Source organism: Carassius gibelio, chromosome A1, assembly GCF_023724105.1.
Source record: "Carassius gibelio isolate Cgi1373 ecotype wild population from Czech Republic chromosome A1, carGib1.2-hapl.c, whole genome shotgun sequence".
NCBI classification, from domain to species: Eukaryota; Metazoa; Chordata; class Actinopteri; order Cypriniformes; family Cyprinidae; genus Carassius; species Carassius gibelio.
Genome location: NC_068371.1, coordinates 29,312,526 through 29,329,782, shown reverse-complemented (window position 1 = coordinate 29,329,782; position 17,257 = coordinate 29,312,526). Strand labels below are relative to the sequence as shown.

The window sequence follows — 17,257 nt, the reverse complement described above, 5'->3', positions numbered from 1 at the left end:
CCATGCAGATCTCAGTCGAAACAACAGCAAAAGTAAGGAATACAAACTAAAACAATGACTAAGAGAAAACGTGGATAAAATGCATCCTTTCTAAATCAGATATTTATTTGTCATAGTGGAATTAATTTGTTGATGGCGAAAGATTGATGGCTTGCTTTCTTTTATGGGACAGTGATGTATTTATGCAAAACACAATTGAGAAGAGAGAATAGTGAGAGCAGAAAAACAAAAGCTTTGCCAAAAACACAATTAAAATGCATAAATTACAGCCATAGCCAGCAAAGGCAAGAAAATGGAAAACGCTGCTTTTATTTCCCCCAGTCTGGACAGGAAATCCTTTTAAGACTCTATTGTCTGGTGTAAGGTGTAGTAAAATGACCAATGATTAAGATTAATATGGTTTCCCTGGAGCACTGTTGTCAGGAATTACCATATGCTCTTGTATCACATTTAATGTTATTCTCTTGTGGTATATCCTTTTTAAAGTGCAGAGATGTCATGTATTTGGATGCACACAATGCTAAGAAGCTTTTGTTAAGAAAAGATCAAACTGAGTGCCACTAAAAGTATTTTATTAAAGCTCCAGGAAAAAGTGCCTGCTAGATTTCCCAGATACAAACTTGGAGTAATCAAAAATGCGATGCGAAGAAAGTTCTAGGGTGTCAGAGTCAGATTAAACATGTTTTGAGCAAAGTGATCAAAGAATACTTCCTCTCACCTATTAAAAGTTTGGAAAATAAAAATGGATGTGGCACTGGGAATTGTGGCTTTCCAATAGATTTTTGTTTTAATGATAGTGCTATAATAGTAGATTGACTTTATGTATGATAAAAATATGTTGACATTTTTTCTGCGTATGCACGTTCCAGTCCATACTGAAAAAAGATGTGTGAAACGTATGCAGCCGACAAATGCAACCTACATAGGGTGCAGCCTTAAAAAATGATGTTGTATTGTAATATGGAATGTTTTGTTTTGTTTGTGTATGTTGTTGCCTATTGTACAAGAAGATTCTTCTTCACATCAGACCGCCTGATATCTTGTTTGTTTGCCTTGCCATCGATTTTAATGAAGGAAGACACTTAATAAAGACTCAGTTTAGGACTGAACACTTGATTTGTAAAAAAACTTAGAGCTTACAAACTTCATGGATCAAAATGGAAAGAATAGAGTTTGATATTAGCATGTTGTTAAGCAGAAGCACGTGTACAGTCTAAAACATGCTTTTGTGTCAGGAGCTTGGCTATGGCACCTTAATATACTCTGTAGTTATAGCTCAGTAGGTTTTGGAACAGAGCCATTGTGAAAGCAACCCAAAACAAGAGCTAATGCCAATTATTCTCCCTCGAAAATAGCAAACAACGTTGATTTTGTCTGAATCGTTAATGACGAAAAAAAGACCTTGCAGGACTTGAGAAATCAATCCATGCCATTTAGAAGCAATTCCCGTCTTTTAGCACAACAACATTTGCAACCTCTAAAGGTTTACTTTCATTGCTAGACAAATGATGGTACACTAACGATTTTGGTAATTTTCCCCCAAAGGAATTTACTTTTTGATCAATTTAGCACGCTAATCGCTAACATCCTCATAAACTCACCCTTCATTGAACTCAGGTAAATGAGCTGTAGATTGTCATTAGTTTTAGGACATTCTGTTTAAAGGCTGCATCATTTCGACTGAGTTTTACAGTATGGCTCTTTGTCATTTCTAGGTTAAAAGGGCTAAAAGACCATCTTAAAGAAGGAATATTGTGGCCCTACTTTTTTATTTGGGGGTTGTGATGGTTAAAAAGTATGGCATGATTGTGTGTAGTATGAATGAAACTCGGATGTACTCTATCCGTGCTACATCTATTCCTCTATTCCATCTACATCTACATAAATGTTCTTAGATGTCATTAGAGATGGTTTTTCCATTTATTTATTTTCAATGTATTTCAAGAGGCTTTCTTATTGTGGCTGAAATGGTGTAATTTGCTTTTTCCATACTCTGGCAAGCCACCTGTGCTAATAGGTTGGTTGATGGAGCTTTCAAGTTGTTTATTTGTGGAGTTGAATCACTGTAGCAGGTCAAAGGAAGACACTGGCTGTAGCTAGACTTGCCATAAGTGGCTCCGTTGTAGGGGTCATGTACACGCTGTTGTGCAAAATTACAGGTGGGTGCAATCTAACAAAACACAACAGAGCACAGGTGTCTTTTTTTCCCCCAGTTGTCCATTATTATGACAACACATCAAACATTGTAACGGGCAAATGTTACAACTACAGCAGAGACTTGAAACGCTGGTCCTGCCCCCCATGACAGGCCAAACATCTGATAAAAACATTACAATAATCCACAACTCCAATCTATCAATTCATGTCTTGTCTTTAAGAAACAAATTGAGGAATTTTCACTTGAAGACATCGCTTCTGGCAAAAATAGTCCATTATCCAAATAGTCCCTCCATCCTCTGTTGTCCTCTCACATCAAAACCCAAAGACATATTTGTTTAGAATGGCTTTGAACTTATAAAGGGCTTATTATATTATTTGGGCTTATAAAGGGTGCAACATCTTTGCATATTTCTCTCCTGATTCAGAAAAGACAACTTCTGCTTCACTTGAGAAAGCAATATAATATTATAATATCCATAGGACTCTAAAACATCTTAATGATGAATGTGTTTAATACAAACATGCAGTTTTTCACTTCAAAATGAACATTAATTGATGGACTGAATCATGCGGATTTTTATGAAATTGTTTCTATCAGTTTTATCTGTGAACTCTCATTCTGACGGCATCCATTCAAAGCAAAGGAAGTGATGTCATATTTCAATGAAGAAATAAACTCAACTATGTTGAGCGTGAGTAAATATTTAGCAAATGTTTTTTTTTATGAACTATTCCTTTAAAGTGATGCTAGGAAAGCAGACATTTATTACTTTTCTAAGCACTCAGGCAAACAATTACCTTGGATGATTAAAAAAAAAAATCCATGTACAGTACATGGAGAGAGTGACTCAATCTTGAAAAAAAAAAATATCATAAGCAACCACTTGAAACACTCTAACTACATAGCAATTTTGAATTTTTCATGAGAAAATAGCACTAAATTATTCTTCAAAACATGTTTAAAAAAATCTAGCTTGAAACCAAATTTGTGCATAACTAATTTAATAAATGATGAGAATATTCAGCGAATATGTGCATAGACTAATAGCTATGATCACTAGAATCTATGTGCACACATCTACAGAAAAGCATATATGTCTACAAGTGTCAGCTAGGATTGTGTTGTGAGCCATAACCTGTCGGTATGAGATCCGAGAGATTTGTTTCTCCCTCTCGCTTCCATGCACCCTCTTGTTTGCGTGTCCCTGTTTGTGCCTGTTGTAGTGCATAAGTGAATAAGTGAAGTGCAGGCTTTTTGAACCTCTCATGCAAGCTCATTTTCAAAGTGCTGTTGCATCCTGCCAGGATGCAGGGACTTTAAATGACTGACTATAAATTAGTAGATTATTTTAGCTTTTATTGCGGCCTGAAAACCAGAGTCGGAGTCACTCTACCTGTGTTTCTTTGTTCTGATGGCAGACAGGAAGTGTTTCATATGCAGAGGGAGCTGCTGAAAGAGAGGACAAGGTGTCGAGCTCTAGAGGATGAGCTTGGCAATCCTTTGAATGTCCACCGCTGGAGAAAACTAGAGGTATGAACTTACAATAACTTGTTACTGAACCAGTTATAGAAATAATACACTCTTCCAAAACAGTTTGATTTCGCTTCTTTTTCTTCGTAGGCGAGTGATCCAAGCAGTTTTGAACTGATTCAGAAGATTCATTCTCTTCAGCGGAGACTGATAGCTAAGACTCAGGAGGTTGTGGAGAAGGAGCTTCAGCTACAGGTAAGAAGATGCTCTCATTGATGCTAATCACGGAATAGAAAATAGACAAATAAAAATCATGTACACTACTGTTCAAACATTTGCGGTCAAGAGGTATGTATTTATTTATTTATCAAAAGTGACAGTAAACACATTTATAATATATATGGCTGGAAATAAATACTGTTATTTTATTAATAAAATAATAATAAAAAAACATAGTTTCCACAATAAAACTATAAAATAAATAAATAAATGTTTCTTCAGCACCAAATTTGCATATTAAATGAAGACTGTGAAGACCGAAATAACGGGTGCTGTAAATTCAGCTTTGTCATCGTCACAGGTGTAAATTAATTAGAAAACTGTTTAAATGTATTATTATTATTGAAGTTTACTTAATATATGATTTTTTTTCACTAACTCTATGTGAGAGTCATTATCTCCCTGCCATTCAATTCATTATTACACAACAAGCCGAGTCTGTCATTTATACATTTAGCCATACATTACTTGCGTTGTTACTTGCCACAGTCATTTTCCTCTCTTCGTCCTTGTGTATGGGCTAGTATTCTAAGGGCCCTCCATAAACTGTAATGAAGTGGTCCATGCTGTTCATTGCTCAGACTAGAAACAAATTTGATTTCACAGATGTAGCAGGTGCTCAAGTAGAGCTTCTTGAGGGAGCAACATTTGTTTACATCAGTGCACTTGGAATCTCTTATTAGGTTATGAACGGAGAAAGGTGCTGCTGGTTCTGCCTTCTTGCTTCTATATTTGAGATTTTTAACTGGGTTTGTTTAAATACTATAATGGTGGCACCAAAGCAACTAACCAAAAACCTTATAGAACTGAGAGGGGGAAAAAAAAGAGACAGACAAAAATGATCTAAGTGAAGCTGTCTGCTTTACTTTCACCATTATGAGATGGGTAGACATGGACTGTGATATTCAGTTTGATGGTGTTAAGAGTTATTTTTTCTCACTTCGGATCTTGAGCTGAAATGATAAAATTGGCTTTCAAAATGCCATTAACATCAGGGTTATTTTCAATGCCTACATCAATACAGTTTAACAGACGGGATCTCAATCGTGGGACATATCAAATCACAAATCGCGTGTTCGATTTTGTTTCATGTCATCACTAGATTCACTTTTTCTTCCTAAACTCAATTCAGAACACACTGTTGATATATACAGAAGCTGTAGTAGTGTAGAAGAACTCTCTCCGAGAGGCCACAACATTGCTGTGGCATTCATGGCAATTTCGGGAGTGAGCCGTGTTCTGTACACACATGAAATGATAATTTAATCTTCTGCATTTAAATGTAGCTGTCACTCCGGTGTGTACGTGGCCTGTGCTTCTGTATGTTTGGAAATATCTGTCATTTTAATTACTTTCTTGCAATTCTGTTTGGTGCAGCTATGAACTCTTAGAATGTATAAATTAATCAACAGTATAGTATTTCTCACAACTTCAGTTCAATAAATCAATACATATGCCGATGGACTCCAGAAATGAACTTCTTGTGTAATTATGAAGTCGCTCAGCTCAGCTCGAGTGCTATGTGAGTCTTGAGCTGCCTTCGATGCCTTTTAAAACAGCCCCACCACAGCTGTTAGACAGCAGGACATTGTCCTATTGTTTTGTAGCTGTTTGCAGTGACAAAGTTTACAATATAATACCGTCTAGAACACGACAGCAAAAAAGCCATTGCAGTCAAGACAATGCTGCACTTCTGTGGACCTGCAAGACAGGTTCCATTTTAAATATAATACCAGTATAGATCTTGAAGTATTCACAATGCAGCACTTTATGGAAAACAAAGAGCAGGCGCTGATTTTCACACAGATACAGACTCTAATTGTGGCATTATTTGCGTTGAGGCAGTACAATAATAAAAGAGGCATGGAACATATCATACCAGTTAATATTCGTGGAGGCAAAACTGGACAGGCGATTAGCGGTTAACTATTTATTCATGCAAAGCGGCCGCAAGAAATGGCCTAGTGACTCACCGTATTACAGACTGATGTATGACAGGAAGGTCTGTTTTACCTGCAACAAACAGTTTATTATGTTTATTTTTAGTTTATTATGCCTTGCAGTTAATGTAATATAACACTATATACAATATATCACAGATGAGTCGTAAGGCTTGCGAAAGGTTTGCATCAGGTGCTGTAGAGTTAGATTGAGTTTTCCAAGCAGAAGTTTTCATTTGGGTAAAACAGAAAGGAAGGCAATACAGATCCAGCACTTAGAGTAAGGTTGTGACCTCTTATTTCCAAAGCTCATGGGCGAGCACTTCCTTCAACGCTGAATGCTGTTCTCCAGTCCCTAACTCTCTCGCTGCTTACACACACACACAAACCAGTTTCTGAATCATGTGATTTTGTTTTTAGAGTCAGGGAAAGCTGAACTAGAGGTGCAATAAGTAAAGAGAAATTGCACATAAAGGCACTGTGTCAAAATTGTATTTAATTAGGTTGAAGTACACTAAAGTTCAACAATTTGGCGTCAGTAATGTGTTTTTTTTTAAGAAACTGCTTTTGTTTGGCAAGGATGCATTAGTCAAAAGTCAGAGGTGGCAGTATTCTGTGAATTTTGTACTTTTGAACTGTCTATTCATCAAATAATCCCGACTTCAAAAAAATGCAGTGTTTAAAAAATAAATAAATAATGAGCAGCACAACTGTTTTACACACTGATAATAAAATAAAATATTTCTTGAGCAGCTAGAATGGTTTCTGAAGGGTCATGTGACACTGAAGACTGGAGTAATGATGCTGAAAATTGAAAAATACATTTTTAAATATATTAAAATATAAATAATTATGTAATAAATTGAACATTTATTTTTTTCCTTTTTACATTTTGCATTGTAATGGGTTTTAATAGATGCATAAAATTAGCACAGGGACATGAGTTTGTTTGTTAGCACTTTAAAATTTACTATATATATATATATATATATATATATATATATATATATATATATATATATATATATATATATATATATATATATATATAAGCTTAAGATTTAAAGGAATAATCAGTTTGAAATACAACTTTAATTTGTTGATATTATAGTTTGTGGTCAGCACTGGATTGCCATAGAAATAATTTGGACTTATTCAGTTCTCTTTCTTAAAGTTGATCATAGCTCAGTTCATTTCTTTAAAGCCAGCTTTACAATTCAAGATATCTATTGCATTCATTGTTATTTATTTGTTTCTTTTTCTGTTTGTGCTGTTTTTGACCTTACGAGACCTGTGACCCAGTAAATTGAGACCCACTGCTTGACGTCACAAAGGCTTGCCTCCACTCATTTGTGATGGAACTTTGTCATGACAGCAGAAACAGCAAAATAACATCTTTGTGATTGTCAAAATCTTCTATAGCTCTCAAGAGAGAGGGTGTCTCCGTCGTAAGACAGGTCGGAATGCAATTGTTGTCCGAATCCTTTGGCAGAGAAAACTGTTGTGGGGGTGTGAATATTGAGCATGTTCCCGTCACTGTCAGTCACAGCAAGTCTTCTTCATCTCTGAATGGAGTGACACACAGAACATCTGTTTGCTTTTAAATCGCACTCGCTGTCTGACGATCGTGTTGAACAGGGACAGCAGAGCTACTCTGGTTACTTTAAGTGTTCTTCATGTCACATAGGCTTCTATTATTCAGTCAGGCATAGAGGAAATGATGTCAGAATGAGGCTATTCCTGTTTGTTGCCTTTTTTTGTAAGCAAAGTTAAAAAATACTACTTAGACAAAATTAAATTAAATTAAAATTAAATGTATGCATTTAGCAGACGCTTTTATCCAAAGTGACTTACATTGCATTCAGTCTATCAATTTTTACCTATAATGTGTTCCCAGGGAATCGAGCCCACAACCTTGCGATAGATAGCTAAGAGGATGAATAGTAGACATGCTGTTAAATATGAGTTTTGGGGGAGAGAGATGGAAATGCAGTGAAAAAGAAAGAAAGTGAGTGAGAATATGGAGAGATAAATACGTGAAACTAGTCATTTGAACATGTGACCCTTCTACAATTTCAGAAGAAATCCCCGACAATTGCCCAAACAGGAAGGTCTGTGATCAACAGTCAGAGAAAAGTAATTTGACAGAGCATATCTTGTACTGAACCAGAAACGATCCATTTAAGATCTGTATTCAAGAGGCATCACAAAAGTCTAAACTCGGAGATATAAGACGTCTCCTATGAGAAATGAAGCACCAAAATGTTTGTCATGTTGACAGTGTGTGGTGTGATATTCATAATAAATATAGTAAGACAGACAGGAAAAAGCATGAGACTGAGATGAACACACAGATTGCGGTGTCTTCATCGAGGACACGTGTAACTGCATTAGTGTTATCAAAGCTCAGCCCACGTAGGGCCGTGGAAATGTTTTCGGATGCATTCTTTGATAAAGTGCCATTAGTGCAGATGTTTGTGCGAGAAACGGAGCTGGTGAAAGGTGAAGTCTGAGACTGGGTTTGATCTCGGCCTTGTTGTGATCCTATAGAAGTCAGTGTATTAAAGAGCAGATGCCTCTCAGTCCTAAATCATTCATTCGCTGACTCGCTCTCTATCACACTCACTTCACCACTGATGAATTTATGAAAAGACGGCCACCGTGGCTGTGAAGAAACCCTGGAAAGAAAAAGGACAGAAAATGTCTTGAGAAAAATACTGGGAGCTTCAGAGGAAAATGTGTTAAGCTTCCAGCTTTGCAAGAAATCTATAATGTGTGTGTGTGTGTGTTTGTGTGTGTGCTGTGTTCTGTGGCAAGTAATGTGTTTGAGACAAACAACTGTTTTGTGGTTGTTGAGGCCAAGAGTTTGTCTACATTGTGAATGCTGGTCCTTTTGATCATGAATGATCTTCTTTCAATTGTCCTAAACCCGCTGAATTTATGATTTCTCCTGTGGCACATTATTCATATGTCATGGAAAATTCTGAGCCTTTATATCATTTTAGACACCAGACAGTCTGCATTTATTAGCATTGATGAGTTTAAACTGGTCAGTACTTCCTCTCTTAATTAGCAACATCGATGATCCATATATGTGTGTGTGTGTGTGTGTGTGTTATTACATGGTCAGTGTTGCGATGGAGTGTTAGTTATCCAGCACTCTTTCCTCCAAACTGTTGGATAGTTCACACTTGCTTACTAAATGAATTAGCTGTCAATCCCCTGAATCCAGCTGTAGCTTTTGTTCATGTGATGTGATACTGAAAAATAGCATCATTTCTTTTGATCATATAATACTAATGATCATGCTCTGAACTAACAATGAACTAACAAATATCTCTTTTGAAGTCCTTTCAAGTGAAAAATATCGACAAATTTTGAAAATATTGGAGTAAAGTTTGTAGTTTTGTGAACTGTTCCTCAATTCCATTCGAAGATATTTTGAATAACATATAAGTAATAAGTAAAATATGAATACTGAAGAGTTCATGTTAAGTACTATTTGTTTAAATTTAATTTAATTTAATTTTTATTTGTTTACATTTTATTAAATTAAATGTTTTGCTTTATGATACTTCATGTTTAACATCAAATTAAAAAAAAATTGTATAACAAATTATTTAAAAATTATTTAGAAAAAGAATTTAAATTAAATTAAATTAAATTAAATTAAATTAAATTAAATTAAATTAAATTAAATTAAATTAAATTAAATTTGGTGCTCATAATTAATCTGATTTTGTTTTACTTTGTGTTACAGGAGAAAGAGCGACTCTATGTTGAGCTGAAACACATCCTTGCTCGGCAGCCTGGTCCAGAGGCAGTGGAAAAACTACAGGTTTATCAGCGAACACTCCGAGAAAAGACCAAACAACTGAAGGTCCTCTAAAAAAACATCTCTTCTCTTCTCTTCTCTTCTCTTCTCTTCTCTTCTCTTCTCTTCTCTTCTCTTCTCTTCTCTTCTCTTCTCTTCTCTTCTCTTCTCTTCTCTTCACTTAAATAAAGTAATATAATAAAAAAAAGTTGTATCACAAAAATAAATAATTTATAATTAAATAATTTATATATTAAGTAACATTTTTAGTTAAATTATTTAGCATAATGATTTCTTTTTTCTTTCTGCGATATGTCATTGGGGGCTTTTTCTGGCATCAATCATTCCTCCTCTCACTCCTCTCCCATCATCCTCATCTCCTTACTCCCCCTCTCACCATCCCACAAAATGAATAATTAGTTACTTCACCACTTAATTAAGATTTCAGTTCCATCTGGAGACAGCGTGCACTAATGTCGTTTTTAAAGAGTCAGTTCGGTTTAAGCTGCCTCGTACTGTCCTACTAAATAGGCAAGAGGCAGAGATCGGAACAGTTAAAAAGTTATAAGTCTCTTCATTCTTCATTTAGTCCCTTAGGTGACCTTATAATGCCCATATGGCATTGATATAGAGTTATCTTTGAGGTGCGTTTTTATCAGGTTTTTTGTATAACAGCTAACATTAGAATCCTGGAAACCCTGGATCTGAAAACCAGGCAAACCGTCCTCTGCAGTCAGGATAGTAGAAAATGCTCTGTTACATTCGCCATTCTTTACAAAAATGGATGTAACAGAAGTCTCAAAACCCCTTAGCTTGGCAGAAATTCAGAGCTGATCTATTAGAATACAGTATCTGTAGCGTGGAGTATAACACTCTCTGGCGCCCTTGAACTTAAAAATAATGGCCCGAAGGTAGGCATAGGGGGCTTTCTGATCATTTATTGCCAAGCTTAAAATGAGTTACGCACCACAGGCATCACTGGCAAAGCTTTAAATAAACAAAGCTCAGCGTAATTAACATTAGAACAGAAGCCTTACTAATGAGCCAAACAGAAAAGTCTTCCCATTCTTTGTTTTGAATGAAGCATGTCCTCCTGCTCCAGACCCTTTAGGAAATGAACATTAATTAACACCGGCCTTTTGACTCTCCATGCATGTTTGGAAGATGTTTCCGGAGTTTTGTCTTTGTAAAATACCCTGTAGTCTGAATATTAGTATACGCTCTATGAAAAGCTCATAGCAGATGAGGAATTGTGTTCATTTAAAAATGTTATGTGCCAAAAGTGCAACACTTTTAAAGTTCAAACGTGGATTAAACAATGCAAATTTCTCAAATTTTTCAGTTGTTCCTGAAAACAAATTTAAATGAATAAAAATAAAGATAAAATGGTAGTGATAATAAGTTGTGGCAGATTTGAAATTAATTTAAAGTCATCATAATCATTATTATTATTATTATTAGTTATTATTATCTGTATTTTCATTCAATTTTGTGAACAGAAGAACATATAAAAAATAATAATGAAAAGAAGCCAATAAAATTAATTTAAAAGTACCAAAAATAATTACTATTGTAAATAACTAAACAATTAGAGTGCCAAATAATACTGATTTGGAACTGAAGTTTTCTTTTAATTTAATAAATATATTGAAATTAGAATATTGATTTGGAATTGATTATTGATTTTTTTATTATTATCTTATTTAACCCTTTAACTGTCACCCTGTCCTGTACATTTACTTCACTATATTACAATTAAATCTAATATAATCTTGACAAACTATATATCATTAGAAAGGTCTAAGACTCCCAAATATATATTTTACCGATGTTTTTTGTTAAAAATTATTTAGGAAAAGTAATAGATTAATTTATGACAAGAGTGCACCCTCAAAAATCTACATTATAACAGGAGTTTTCACTTTTGTTTAAAAAAAATACTTTGTTGTTGCATTTTTCTCGATCACATTTAAGAAATCATCGGAAATTATACATCACTTGAAAACATAAAATCTCAAAATTCATCCTTTGAAACCCATTTTAAAATCAGACATTGCATTACCATATAAATGTTCAATATCATGTTACAAAATGTTTTCAATAATAAATTATAAAAATTTAAGTTTGAATCGTGCACTATAAAGTCTATGATCAAAAATGTGTGTGACAGTTATTTGTATTTAATTTTGTAAAAAGAAAAAAATAGTTGCAATACCCTTTTGCAAATCATCCAATCCGAAACCAGCTCTGCAGCACAGCACATCCAAGATTTCTTCATTTATTACTTCCTCTCTCTTTCCATCCTCTCTCACTTTCTGTCTATCTTCCTTCTTCTCTTTAGCATTTCTCTTCTCTCTGTTCCTTTGATTACTGAGCTCTGGGCTGTTGGGTCACCTGCACTATGTGGGTGGTTTGGAGCACATTGGATGAATGACAATTAGAGCTTGACTGATATGTGCAAAGATTGACAGAGATCAATGAGATGTCGCAGAGGAAATCACTCCATTCCTTGCTCGGAGGGAGAGATGAGGTGACCGTGTAAAGCCCGAACACATCCTCAGTAATAGATCACAACTGTACAACTAGGACACATTTATAGCAAAAAGGCGCCTACTGAAGGGCGAGCGCAGCTTTAGGAAACATTTCAAAGTAATTGACAGACGGGCTCTTAGATGCTTTGCAATATTTACGTAGATGGTTTGCAACATAACTGGAAGCATCAAAGCAGAGCATATAAAAGAAATAAGCTGCTTGAGGCTGTGAGTTACAGTATTTTACCGTGATTATCAGACATTATGTGGAGCACTTAATCATGCTGCAGTCACTGTCAGAATGTGTTGCTTTCATAAAATGATACTTTAATTAACAGCAACATATAATATGTTCAATATATAATACAATGAAAAAGATTCCAATGAAATTAATTAAAAAGTACCAAAAATATTTGCTGTTGTTAATCACAACAAAAAAAAATTAGTCTGCAAAGCAATATAGTTGATCTACCCAACTGCAGGCTGTTTCAGCTCTTAACTAAACAAAAAAATATGTTTCATAAAGAAAATTAAGCCTATTTTTAAAACATTTTTCAATTAACCACATTTGGCTATTATTTTTCTCCTTAAAAACATATAATTGACCAGATACATCTTTATTATTATTATTATTAAAAATACTTTAACTTAATTACAACAAGTGATTATATGTACTGTACCACTGCATATAATTAAATCACGAAGGTCTTTGTGCAGTTGACCCTGTTTTGGTTGCCATGCAAAGTTTGATGCAACCGAGTTAAGTATTGAGTATTTTAATGGATTCAAACATTGCTTGTCCAAACAGATTTGGACTGTGCTAACAAAATGTGTCCACCATTTCCTTTCCTTTCACAGGTCCTAACAGCAGAGCTCAACATGCACGAGTCACAGTCAGAAGACTACAAGTACGAGATCGAACGCTTGGCCCATGAACTCCAAGAAGTCAAGAAAAAATACCTTGCACAGAAACGGAAAGACCAGGAGCACAGGTGAGAAACAAAGGTGTAAATCCCCAAATGAGAATTCTGACATCATCTACTCACCCTCGTGTCCTTCTAAACCTTTACGACTTTCTTCTGTGGAACAGAACAATTTTTTAATTTACAATAAACGTGGATTTCAGCATTCAAGCTTAAAAAAAGGATTCAAAGGCACTATAAAACTATCATAAAAGTAGTTCCAATGACTCATATTCTGCTGAAGTCATAAAGTCTAAAGTTCTAGAGTTGTGTAGACCAGGTTTATGATGCTTGTGCTGCTTTTGCATCCTTTTAAAAAGTTTGAAAGCATCAGTCACCATTAATGAGGGTAAGTAAATGATGACAGAATTTTCCTATTCGGCTAGACTAAGCATTTAAAAACAACCGTGTGCCAGTATTTCAGTGTTTGTGCATTAGGATTCATGTGGAAGATGTTAATCCCAGATCAGCATATAATGTAACATCATACCCACAATATAAGTCAGACCAGCAGAAAGCACTCATAGTGTTTTCTATGTATGCGGTCTCTGTATAATCCATATGGTTCATGGTCCTGACGGAAAATGACCTTCAGTATTTCCAATAAGCAGACAAGAATGGCACCCTCTGACACGGCCGAAAATGATACCTCAAATAACAGTGAGAAAGGAAAAAGGCATTTGGAGTTGGAGAGAAATCAATGAGCCAGTGAATTGGAAAGATTTCTCTCATTTCGCCTCTTGTGTTCTTGGGAGCAAATCGTGAAACTGAAAATTATAGAGTGATGCAGAATTGCTCTCTGTTACTTGCTGATTAGCAGGACCCTGCCAAGTTCCACTGCTATTGGCCTTTGATCTAATGAAATTGTGACTAATCGTGCGGTATTCTGGAAGCATGGATGTTGTTTAACCTGGGGATTCTTATTTGCTAGCGCACTTGCTCGGGAGAATTTTATATTTTTTGGTGGGGGGCAGGTTGACAATTGATTTGTATGCAATCTGCTAAACACAACTGTTACCCATATACACACTTCTCACATCAGTCACTCTGTCAGTCCCACACACACACACTCTTTCAGAATACACACATTGGGCCTTGCTTTTGAAACATGAGCAGAGCAAATAAATCCATTCTTATGTAAATGTCCTGTTTAGTTGAAAATATATGTAAGAATGTTTTTTTTTAATGACAGTTTGAACACAAATTAGTTCTGCGGGTGTTTCTTGAATATGGCCCACAAAATTCATGTTTCTGATTCAAATATTATAAAATAAAATTAAATGTAAAGTGCCTTACACCTATTAAGCCTATTTTTTTGAACCATATGACAAATATTATGGTTGGGGGGTTGGAAGCTTGGACATTTCTTTTTGAGATTCGCTGGTTACAAAATAAAATGAAAGAGCACATGGCTTTCTTTAGTTTGAGGTTGGCACGTCTGAAGCAACAGACACAGATTGCATGGATCTGATTGGCCAGTCTCTGCCGCCTGGTTTAGAAACACATCTGCTCTACTTCCTGTCACATCACGGGATGTCCCACTGTTTTAACTGGACAGGTTTCAGACTTTTGAGGTTGACCGGTGGGAGTCTAAGAAAAATCCCTGGCTGCCTTTGTGTGGTGTCTTAGTAAGAGTGAAATTCATAGCATCCATCATCTCTGCTGATCTTTCATAACGGTATCCCAGAAAATCACTTGATTTCTAATTGAGATATATAGGTGAGTTAATGGTTTACTTTTTCCTATAAGTCCTCACATTAGATTTATTCAGTGTGTTTGATCCATCTGTTAATCAAAATAATGAAGTAGAAATGCGTTGAAAAAGGTTAAGCTTTTTTCAGTAAGCTTTATTAAGGCTTTTGAAAGAAGACTGTTATGCTAACACTGGCTGCATTTTATTTTGATCAAAACTCTAGTGAAAATATATTTTGAAATATAGTTTATTTCTGTTTTTCCCCCTCAGTATTCAGTGTCACATAATCCTTCAGAAAATCATTTTAATATACTGATTCGTTTTTAGTGTCAGTTATGATCAATTTGCGTCCGTGCTGAATTTGTTTTTATTTTTCATTTTTTATTTTTTTTACGACCAATACTACAAGCAAACAAATATATATATTTTTTATTTCTCCTCACTTCATTTTCTAAAGAAAATGAGTAATACAATGAAAAATGAACCTTATTGCTACTGTTACAAGCTGGTTTTCAGCTGATCTCCCTGTCTGACCAGCCATAAAAAACCAGACCGTTGGTCTTCTAAGACCAGCAAACCATAATATAATATAATATAACCATAATAAGAACCCGGGTTAAACCGGTTTTCTGCCTTAAATGTGTTTTCAGTTATAAATAAAGCAGATACCCTTTTGACTTTATAAACGCTGTGAAATTCTGATGAAGTAATGTGCCATGAGATTAGGTTCATATTGCTGGAGTCTCCCACTATCCTATCATGTATAAATGTTTGCATATTTATCAGATATAGCTTTCATAAGGTAGTAAAATGAGATTACCCTGTCTGTTTTGTTGGTGCCATATAGTTAATATAATGTTCCTGTTCTTCTCATAAAAACATCACATAATATTCACAAAGTAGACTTTGCGGCAAAAATCATTTTCTGAACTCATATCTTTGTCTACGTTTTATTTATTTCCACATATACAGCTTTAAACTCTTTGTCTCTAGGCCACCCGCGGGCTTCACTTCCTCCTGTGTTCTGAATTCTCCTGGCTGTGCGATTAAACGTTGCACTTAAGCCTTGCTGATGGGCAGCGTATTGATTTCCTTGTTCCCCCGTCTGACATCTCGTGAGCTCAGACCAATGGCTTAATTCTACACAAATCCCACATCAGTGTTTTCACACCAAGTAAAACAAAACGTTCATAAGTAATGGAGAAGGTCTTGTTTTCCTCACACCAGCAGAGGGGTAAAGGCATTTAGCTGAAGGACAGAAATATTTAAGGAGAGCACTAAGTGATTCACAGGCCATTTGAGACAAAACAGCTACAGTACATACTCTACAGCTCTGTTATGAAATACTTTTACCTTGATATGTAACTGAATCTTGGCCAAATTAAACTTGATTAATTTTAAGGTATAAGCACTATAGTCACTATATAGTAGAAACATTATTTGCACTTCACAGTGATTGTGGCTTGAAGGCATTTAACTTTTTGTTTGTAGCTTTTAGCCTTTTAAAGGGTAACCTGATGTAGTTTTGCTACTTTAAAGTGGAAATGAAGCAGTCGAGATAACATCGATTATGAAATGGTTTTTCAGTCTATTCAACACTTATACACACATGACAAATGTAAACTTTAAAAAGATATAAATATCCTGCTTTTATAGCAGCGTTGATACCATTTTTCAGTACTGTAACCTGCTGCGTCACAGGTTTGGATTTCTTGCCATTCACATTTAATATTTACACAATTTGTGCTTGTTAGACAAGGTGAGGAATTCAAATGTATTTGTACAGAGCCCTAGACATGACATGCAGGAGAAAAATAATACATATTGTGGCCATGAATTTAGAATTAATTCCCGCTTTCCCTTGCGGTTTCCCAATGTCTTGCTCGTGTGGAAGTTAGTTTTCTGACCATTTACAAACAGACAACAATGTTTATGTTAAATCATTTATATTAAATAATAAGTAGCTTGGCAACACTGAAAGCTGCATGCTATGAATTAAGCATTTTCGTGTTTTCGGTGTACTGGATGAGATGAAGATGGTCATGTTTCCTGAAATAAGGCAGGAGATGAGAGGAACACACACACATGGCATCAAGGGAGCAGAAATCTGCTTGCCTAGCTTGTTTTAGCCTTTCTGGTTAGCACGTTGCGGCCCGTCTACATTCATAATGGGCAGAAAATATTTCATGGCTTAAAGCAGCTATTATAGCAACATCAATGAATAGATTTAGATGGGTCAAAACGAGTCAATGGATGGATTTCTATGTTTAAAGTGTTGAATAAATAATGCAGGATCTTAATGTGTAAGTGTATCTGACCAGTGGATTGCCATTAAGCCTAATACAGTTGTGTTCAAAAGCCTGAAACTGTTAGCAGTTTTTCCCCCTTTGCAAATACTATTATCTGC

General features: G+C 35.3%; 1 protein-coding gene across 1 annotated transcript in view; it reads left to right on the top strand.

Annotated features, from left to right (window-relative positions):
- LOC128017772 (cilia- and flagella-associated protein 58) overlaps nt 1–17,257 on the top strand; it is a 68,798-nt gene that overhangs the window by 42,635 nt on the left and 8,906 nt on the right. The window contains exons 14-17 of the mRNA XM_052603293.1: nt 3,580–3,691; nt 3,782–3,886; nt 9,611–9,730; nt 13,054–13,187. Of these exons, the coding sequence (XP_052459253.1) occupies nt 3,580–3,691; nt 3,782–3,886; nt 9,611–9,730; nt 13,054–13,187 (471 nt within the window). The remainder of the gene's footprint in view (nt 1–3,579; nt 3,692–3,781; nt 3,887–9,610; nt 9,731–13,053; nt 13,188–17,257) is intronic.